General features: G+C 37.4%; 1 protein-coding gene across 5 annotated transcripts in view; it reads right to left on the bottom strand.

Annotated features, from left to right (window-relative positions):
- Positions 1-9,418: 9,418 nt before the first annotated feature.
- The window catches only part of CUL4B (cullin 4B), a 36,305-nt gene continuing 35,613 nt past the window's right edge, over positions 9,419-10,110 (bottom strand). For all 5 annotated transcript variants that reach the window (XM_027092348.1, XM_027092351.1, XM_027092352.1 and 2 more), the window contains one exon: positions 9,419-9,568. In XM_027092348.1, coding sequence (XP_026948149.1) covers positions 9,473-9,568 — 96 coding nt within the window. In that variant the 3' untranslated portion in view covers positions 9,419-9,472. The remainder of the gene's footprint in view (positions 9,569-10,110) is intronic.

The raw sequence follows: 10,110 nt of genomic DNA, 5'->3' as shown, positions 1-10,110 counted from the left end.
CCCAAAGGTAGAATATGACAGGTTAAAGATGTATAACTATAAAATCTAAAACAACAAAACACAGCTATAGTTAATAAACAAAAGTGAGAAAATAAAATCATAACAATGCTCAATTAATATTAACTTTATGTCTAATTTACCACTTTTTCCATTTATGAATCATATTTTTGATTTGATATCTAAGAACTTTTTATCATAAATCCCCATAGATTTTTCCCTGTTTTTTCCTAGAAGTTTTATGTATTACATTTAAGATCATGATAAAATTGGAAACATGAAGCCAATTTAAGAGATAACATTAAGTGTACCAACATTTGCATTGTAAGGGTCCCAGGAGAAGAGAGAGAGAAGGGGATTCAAAATGTATTTAATGAAATTATGGCTGAAAATTTCCCAAACCTGAAGAAGGAAACAGATATCTATACAGGAAGCACAGAGGGTCCCAAACAAGACGAACCCGAACAGACCCACACCAAGACATATCACAGTTAAAATGGCAAAAGTTAAAGATAACTAAAGAGGTCTTGGGACTTCCCTGGTGGTCCAGTGGTTAAGACTCCGGGCTTCCACTGCAGGGGGCATGGGTTGGATCCCTGGTCGGGGAAAATCCTGCATGCTGCATGGCGGAAGTTCTATAGGCAGCAAAAGAAAAACAAAATCATATACAAGGGAATCCCCATAAGGCTATCAGCTGGTTTCTCTGCAGACACTTTGCAGGCCAGTAGGGAGTGGCATGATATGTTCAAAGTGTTGAAAGGGAAAAACCTACAACCTAGGATACTGTACCCAGCAAGATTACCATTTATAAAAGAAAAAGAGATAAAGAACAAGACAAGCAAAAACTAAAAGATTTCATCAATGCTAAACCTACCCTGAAAGAAACATTAAAGGGTCTTCTCTAAGTGGATAAGAAGAATGTATAGGAAAGGGAAAATCCCACTAGGAAAGGCAAATATATAGTAAGGACTGAGAATCAACCACTTAAGCCAGTATGAACATATAAAGACAAAAAATGGTAAAAGCACCTATAACTAAAATAAACAGTTAAGGGATAAGCATGAAGATATAAAACAGGACATCAAAAACACAAAATGTGGGGAGGGGAGTAAAAAAAATGTAGACCTTTTAGAATGTTTTTGAACTTAAATGACTACTGGTTTAAAATTAGTAGATATAGGACTTCCCTGGTGGCGCAGTGGTTAAGAATCCACCTGCCAATGAAGGGGACACAGGTTCGAGCCCTAGTCTGGGAAGATCCCACATGCCGTAGAGCAACTAAGCCTGTGCACCACAACTACTGAGTGTGTGCTACAGAGCCCGCGAGCCACAACTACTGAGCCCACGTGCCACAACTACTGATGCCCGCGCGCCTAGAGCCCATGCTCTGCAACAAGAGAAGCCACCACAATGAGAAGCCCGCGCACCGCAACGAAGAGTAGCCCCCACTCGCCACAACTAGAGAGAGCCCACACAGAGCAACGAAGACCCAACACAGCCAAAAAATAAAATAAAATAAAATAAAAAATTAGTATATATAATTATAGACCAACACATGAACCCCATGGTAACCACAAATAAAAAACCAACAACAGATACACAAAAACTAAAAAGATAGGTACACAAGCAAACTACTAAGGAAAATCATCAAACCACAAGGGAAGAAACAAAAAGAAGAAATGAACAGAGAAGAACTAACAAAAACAACTGGAAGTCAAGTGATAAACTGGCAGTAAGTACACAACTATCAATAATTACTTTAAATGGCAATGGACTAAATGCTCCAATCAAAAGACAGAGGGTGGTTGATTTGATAAAAAAAAACAATACACTTGAATATGTTGCCTACAAGAGACTCACACCATAAACAAAAATTAACACAAAATGTATTAAAGCCTAAATGTAAGACCTGAAACCATAAAACTCCTAGTAGAGAACATAGGCAGAACAGTCTTTGACATAAATTGTAGCAATATTTTTTTAGATCTGTCTCCAAAGGCAAAAGAAATAAAAGCAAATATAAACAAACGGGACCTAATTAAACTTAAAATCTTTTGCAGAGCAAAGGAAACCATCAACTAAAGGAAAAGACGACCTATGGACTGGGAGAAAGTATTTGCAAATGATATGACCGACAAGTGATTAATATCCAAAATATACATAAACAACTCATACAATATCAAAAAAAAAAACAGTAAAAAATGGGCAGAAGACCTGAATAGACATTTTTCCAAAGAAGACATACAGATGGCTAACAGGAACATGAAAAGATGCTCAACATCGCCATTAGAGAAGTGCAAATCAAAACAGTGAGATATCACCTCACACCTGTCAAAATGACTATCATCAATCAGTCTACAAATAACAATTGCTGGTGAGAATGTGAAGAAAAGGGAATCCTTCTACACTGTTGGTGGGAATGTAAAGTGGTACAGCCACAATTGAAAACAGTATGGAGGTTCCTCAGAAGACTAAAAATAGAACTACCATATGATTCAGCAATTCCACTCCTGAGTATATATCCAGAAAAAACGAAAACACTAATTCAAAAAGATACATGCACCCCAGTGTTCACAGCAGCATTATTTACAATGGTCAAAATATGAAAGCAACCCAAGTGTCCATCAACAGACAATTGGATTAAGAAGATGTGGTATATATATACAATGAAATATTACTCAGCCATAAGAATGAAATTCTGACATTTGCAGCAACATGGATGGACCTAGAGATTAGTATGCTTAGTGCAATAAGTCAGAGAAAGACAAATACTTAAATGTAGAGTTAAAAAAGTAGTACAATGAATGTACATAGCAAAACGAAAACAGAAAAAGATAGAGAACAAACTTGTGGTTACCAGTGGGGAGAGGGAATGGAGGACAGGCAAGTTGGAGTATGGGATTAAGAGATACAAACTATTATGTATAAACTACATAAGCGACAAGGGTATATTGTATAGCACAGAGAATTATAGCCATTGTCTTATAATTTTAATGGAGTATAATGTGTAAAAATACTGAATCACTATGCTGTACACCAAAACTAATATAATATTGTAAATCAACTATACTTCAATATACACATAAGAAAATAAAGCTTCCAAGAAAAAAATATTCTTAAGACCTTGTGGTAGGGAAATACTTTTTCAACGAGATACAAAAAAGTTCTAAACATCAAGGAAAAGATTGATAAATTTGACTAAATTAAGAAATTCTGTACATAAAAAGTCATCTATAAGAGTGTAAAAAGTGGGACTTCCCTGGTGGCACAGTGGTTAAGAATCCGCCTGCCAATGCAGGGGATACGGGTCTGAACCCTGGTCCAGGAAGATCCCACATGCCACAAAGCAACTAAGCCCATGCGCCACAACTACTGAGCCTGCGCTCTAGAGCCCGAGAGCCACAACTACTGAGCCCATGTGCCACAACTTCTGCAGCCTGCATGCCTAGAGCCTGTGCTCCACAACAAAGAGAAGCCACCGCAATGAGAAGCCTGCACACAGCAACAAAGAGTAGCCCGGCCCCTGCTCGCCACAACTGGAGAAAGCCTGCGCACAGCAACGAAGACCCAACGCAGCCAAAAAATAAATTTATTTTTTTAAAAGTGTAAAAAGTCAAGCTACAGTGTATCATACAATTGTCTCTCGTCATATGCAGTTATTGAGTACATGAAATGTGACTAATCCAAATTCAGATGGGCTGGAGGTGTAAAATACAGTCTGGGTTTTGAAGACTTCATATAAAATGTAAAATCTCTCTAATAATTTTTATATTGATTTCATGTTGAAACAAAAATACTTTGGCTATGATGGCTGTGATGATTAACTTCATGTGTCAACTTGACCAGGTCACAGTGTACCCAGATATTTGGTCAAACACTATTTCAGGTGTTGTCTCTGAGGGTGTTTTTGGATGAGATTAATATTTGAATTGGTAGACTGAGTAAAGCAGATCGCCCTTCCTAATGTGGGTGGGCCTCATCCAATCATAGGCTTGAATAGAACAAAAAGGCTGACCCTCCCATGAGTGAGTGGGAATTTCCTCCTGCCTGACTGCTGTGGTGAGACATCAGTCTTTTTCTGCCTTTGAACTCCAACTGAAACAGCTCTTCTTATTTCTCCAGTCTGCTGGTTTTTTGGACTGGAACTACACCATTGGCTCTACTGACTGCAGATCATGGGACTTCTCAATCTTCATTACTGTGTGAGCCAGTTCCTTATGATAAACCTCTCCCTCTCTCTCCACACACACACACACACACACACTCACTACTTGTTCTATGTCTCTGGAGAACCTTAATAGATTGGGTTAAATAAAATATATTAAAATTATTTTCACTTGTTTATTTTTGACTTTTTTAAAATGGCTACTAGAAAATTTAAAATTACACGTGGCTCACATTATATTTCTATTGGCCACTGATGATCTAACATATATAAGGAACTTCTGTAAAAAAAGAAACAAATTTATATCCCCCAAGTGCTTTAGATATTGGAATTACCTGATACAGGATACAAAGTTACTAGTGTAAGAAAAATATTTAATTAAAAGAAAGAACCACAAAAATGAGCAAGCAACAGCAGATTATCAAAATGACTAGGCAGATTTATATAAGAAGCAAATAAGACTTTTAGAAATAAAAATATAAACTGTTGAAGTTAAAAGTTTGGTGAATGAATTAAAGAGAAGATTGGGCTCTGAAGACAATTAGTTTATTGGAAAACAGTTCTAAAGAAATTACCAAGAATGCAGCCTTAGGGATGGAAAATATGATGGAGATAGAGGATAAAATAAGAAACTCTACATGTCTGACTTAGTTCCAAGGGGAGAAAAGAGAAAGAATGGAGGAGAGGCAATATTTGAAAAACAAAATAATGGTTGAGGGCTTCCCTGGTGGCGCAGTGGTTAAGAATCTGCCTGCCAATGCAGGGGACATGGGTTTGATCCTTGGTCTAGGAAGATCCCACATGCCGTGGAGCAACTAAGCCCACGTGCCACAACTACTGAGCCTGTGCTCTAGAGCCCACAAGCCACAACTACTGAGCCCATGTGCCACAACTACTGAAGCCCAAGCACCTAGAGCCCATGCTGAACAACAAGAGAAGCCACTGCAGTGAGAAGCCCGCACACTGCAACGAAGAGTAGCCCCGGCTACCCGCAACTAGAGGAATCCCACGCACAGCAACGAAGACCCAACACAGCCAAAAATAAAATAAATAATAAAAATAAATACATTAAAAAAACAGTAAAAAAAAAAGATGTTATGGAACCAGCTTTTAACTTGGAGGAAGGGACAAGAAAACAAAAAAAGAAAAAGAAAATAAAGTGGAGGGAGGGGACATGAGCCAAGGAAATGTAGCTCTAGAGGGAGTGTGGCCCTGTGAACACCTTGATTTCAGCCCAGTAAAGCTGATTTCTGACTTCTGGCCTCTAGAAATGTGAGAGAATTAATTTCTGTTGTTTTAAGCCACTACATTTGTGGTAATTTGTTACAGCAGCCACAGGAACCTAATGCACCTACTATGGCTAGAAACTTCCCTAAGTGTTTGAGATACATCAATGAACAAAACAAAGGTCTCTGCCCTAATGGAGCTTAAACTTTACACTAGCGGAGTAAACAGACAATATGCCGTAAGTATTGTTAACAAGTAAATTGCATAGTATGTAAAAGGTAACAAATGATATGTAAAAAAGGAAAAAGAGCAGGGTGAGTGTGGAATTGGTAGTGTGTGTGGTGGCGTTGGTGGGCAAGTTGAAATTTTAAATAGAATGGCTATGGTAAGCTTCACTGAGAAGGTGGTGTTTGAGCAAAGACTAATGTTTTAATTTGTGGTGTTCATTTTTAAAAGAGGACAAAACTAAAACACTGAACAACAACACTGTGTTAAGTTGGGGGAGAGGTGATCAGTATTAAAGTGTTTTAACATCTTTATATTAATTGGGAGGAAAATTTAGATATTTTTGACTTTGTTAAGCATATATGCTAACATATCAAGGGTAATCAGTAAAAGAAAAGAAATAGAATATATAACTTCCAAATAAGTAGTGGGGAAAATGGAATAAAAAAATAAACAAAACTCAATATATATTTTTTAAAGCTGAGAAAGAAGAAAAAGCAAAGAAAATTAGAAGAGATATAGAGCAACCAGTAAGATGTTAGAAACAAATGCAAATGGATATAATCTTCCAGTTAAAGGACAGAAATTGTCTTCAACTATACCTCAATAAAAAAATAAATGTGTATTATGAAAAAAATGACAGAAACTGTCAGATTAGGGGAAAGATGAGAAAATCCATCTAATATGGAAGAGACACACCTAAAATATAAGAAAAGGCTGTTAAGCAATGAAGAGATATACCAAGCAAATACTAGACAAAAGTCAGGGTAGTTATTTTAAGACAAAATATTAAAACTGACTCAAGAAATAGAAAATCTGAAAAAAACTATTAAAAGATTGAATCAATAATCAAAAAATTCCCCATAAAAGAAAGCCCAGGACCAGATAGCTTCATGAATTCTAGTAAGTATTTAAAGAATTAACACCAATCCTTCTCAACTTAAATCTAGACTAGTTTCATACTGACTTTATGAAACTACTTGATTCTGAGGATTTGGATGAAACAATGTTTCTACTTGTGCTTGATTTTTCTAAAATAGAACATTTAAGAATAAATACTCACCTTGAGGATTCCTGGGAATCATCTGTTACCATACCTTCCCCTCCACATTCCTACAGCATTACTATCAAACCACCACAAAAATTAAAGAGAAACTTAAAAAATAACAAAATTGACAACTGTGAATTCATTAAAGAAATCATTAGGAAGAAGATGTTAAGTTCTGTGGTTTTATAATATTCTTACAATATTTGAATTTTAAAGATCTTCTCCAGAAACTTTTTTTAAATAAAAGTTTTATTGGAGAAAAATAGAACCACCACGTACACAGGGAAAAGAGCACAAAAATTCAACTGATACAGAACTGAAAGTCACAATTATCCAATGTTGTTTGCGATTACTTTTCAATTTCTTAAACAGCTCCCCTCAATTTGTTTAATAGTCTCACCAATTTTTTCAGCTGAAATAGCATCAAGTTTTCAAAAAATTAAGAGCCTCAGGGAAGGGACCAGCTTTCAAGATAACAAAGGTAACACCAAGAGTCTCCTAATGGTACCAATTCTACCTAAAAATTCCTTAAGAGTAATTATCGAGTCTGGTGGAACAGTCTACGTATCTCACAGACCATCAGGGATGAGTTAGAACACTGACTTAGATGGTCCAGTATGGAGAGAGGGCAAAAAAATAGCTGCATTTCCTTGTCAGATAAGCTCAGTTAAGGAAACCAGGGAGGCTCTAAGAAAATACAGGCAGGGCTTCCCTGGTGGCGCAGTGGTTGAGAGTCCGCCTGCCGATGCAGGGGACACGGGTTCGTGCCCCGGTCCGGGAAGATCCCACATGCCGCGGAGCGGCTGGGCCCGTGAGCCATGGCCGCTGAGCCTGCGCGTCCGGAGCCTGTGCTCCGCAACGGGAGAGGCCACAACAGTGAGAGCCCACGTACCGAAAAAAAAAAAAAAAAGAAAGAAAGAAAAGAAAATACAGGCAATGGCTGCTCAAAAATAGTTAGGAAGGCATTCTAAATACCACATACTGTGGACAACAGTGTGTAAGTTTGATGTAGTTATAAAGAAAACAGGCAACTTTAAAAAGAATAGCTGGTCACAGGTCTTTGAGAACTCAAGAAAACAATCAATAGCAAACACAAGAGCCAAAAGTCTCAGTTGAGGGTTAGGACCTAGGTATTCTTCTTAATGGTTCCAAATAGTCAAGGAAATACACTGCTGCAAAAAAGCATTGAAGCAGGCTTCCCTGGTGGCGCAGTGGTTGAGAGTCCGCCTGCCGATGCAGGGGACGCAGGTTCGTGCCCCGGTCCGGGAGGGTCCCGCATGCCGCAGAGTGGCTGGGCCTGTGGGCCATGGCCGCTGAGCCTGCGCGTCCGGAGCCTGTGCTCCGCGACGGGAGAGGCCATGGCGGTGAAAAAGCATTAAAGCAGTTCTGATTTTTTTAAAAATCAAAACAAAATTTCTGCTTTTCCTCCAAGATCAATTCCCTTCAAAGCTTCAAGGAAAAACAAACAAGGAAGCAAAACAGAACCCCAAATCCCAAAACAAAAAACCACTGATGGTAAAAGAGAAGACTTTTACTCACATTATCAATTTGAAAAACAATACTTCTGCTATTTTCTATGTATGAACAATCCTAGGACATTCCCCTGAAAGGTAGGTGTCCAGTGGCTATGAGAACTCTTTATCTTCAAGCAATTTTGAAAGGAATAAGATCAGCATAATACAGAATTTGAAATTCCCAACTAGGGGGTGTATGGGGGAAATGAGGAAGGATCTAGTTCTATCTAGGGCTTTAGGAAGTTAAAATAAGGATGAAAGGAAATGCTTATATGCCAACAAAAAGGAGAGTTGAGGTGCTTCCAAAAAAAAAAACTTTGGTAGAGAAAATAGGAATGCTAAATCCCAGGAAGCCTGTAACAATCTACAATTGGTCCAAGTTAAAGACAAAACTGTCCAAACAACATTAAAGTCTAAAGGAAGTTGAAAACTAGTTTATGAATTTTTGCTCTTGTAAAAAGTTACACAACACGTGGGTTTTGGTCTCTTTTGCGATGTTCATATTATATTCATTTTTAATATGAAGAAAGAGTTGGATTTTTCTCTCCTACCATGTTCTTCTAGTACAACTGACCAGCAATTTTCTATTTCAGCTATTTTTATAAGTACCTGTTAATCAGCACAGTAAACTCAGGGCTGAACCATATACACACATCCCATGGGAACATTTTAGGATGTGTGTATACAAGACTATGTAAGCAACTGTCCCTCTGCTTGAAAACTTGTTTCTAAATAAAATTTTTAAAAACATCCCTTTCAGTGTAACAGAACATTACTTAGTAAAATATCAATAGCTATGACAACTTATTTTTCTCTTCAAGGGAAATCACAAAACAGGTGAACAACCAAGTCCAGGGTGGTTTTTCTATTTGATAAATACATCCAGAACTCTGTACAGTAAATAAAGTTTGCATGCAGTTTAAGTATCTTTAAATGACATTTTAAGCAAATAAACCTTTTGCTTCATAATTAATGGTGTATAAGAACCCCCCTCCTCTTTTTTTTAATATCCATAGGGACCTCTTCCCCAGTTCCAAATAGGAATCATGAAGACCAGGTACTTTCTTAAGAGTTTTCTGCACATCATACTAAATAACATGCAAAGAGTTCAACAACATTCTTCTTAAAGGTAAGTATTACTCTTTAAATGGGCATGTTAACCACTGAAAAGTCACTCAACTATTTCCATTACACTGCTTCATTTGGTCATTGGTAGTATAAAAGAAGTCAAATAATAACAGGTTAGTTTATCCACTGGTTACTGTTTATGACACCAAATGCTCCAAGGCCAACATTTTATGCAATATAATTGTACTGGTTTGGATTTTCTTTATCTCTTTCCATGTAGTCCCGGTCAATTAAGGATTCTATTCTCTTCTTAAGATCAGCAGGCTGTAAGAGAAGGCAAATTTTCAGTGCAAAGCTCATAATCACTAGCTCAAGCCCATTTACCAATACCCCAAAAGAACAGTTTTGGCTCATTGATTTAATGCATTTAATCTCCTTAATATTTTTTAATTTTTATTTTTTAAATCTCCTTGATTTTTTAAAGAGGAAAGTATAATGAAAATAAACCAGGTTAAAAGATGTTTTTACACTATACATACATTGTCACATCTTATATTATTTATTTACCTGTTTATCTATTTATCTACCTATCTATCTATCTATATCTATCTATCTGGCTGTGCTGGGTCTTAGTTGCGGCAGCATGAGGGGTCTTTGTTGCTGAGTGCAGGATCTTTAGTTGTGGCATGTGGGATCTAGTTCCGTCACCAGGGATTGAACCCAGGCCCCCTGCACTGGGAGCGGGGAGTCTTAGCCACTGGACCACCAGGGAAGTCCCCTGTCATACTGTTATACAATACTTTACTTTTCTATTTTAAAGAGGTCTTCTAAGAACCAGCTATTCTCTGCACAAATACAAAAGACTA

This window comes from Aethalodelphis obliquidens, unplaced genomic scaffold, assembly GCF_003676395.1.
Source record: "Aethalodelphis obliquidens isolate GAN/ISIS:26980383/991018 unplaced genomic scaffold, ASM367639v1 scaffold77, whole genome shotgun sequence".
Taxonomy (NCBI): domain Eukaryota; kingdom Metazoa; phylum Chordata; class Mammalia; order Artiodactyla; family Delphinidae; genus Aethalodelphis; species Aethalodelphis obliquidens.
Note: the sequence above shows the minus strand (reverse complement) of the source record. Positions and strands in the feature narration are given on the sequence as shown.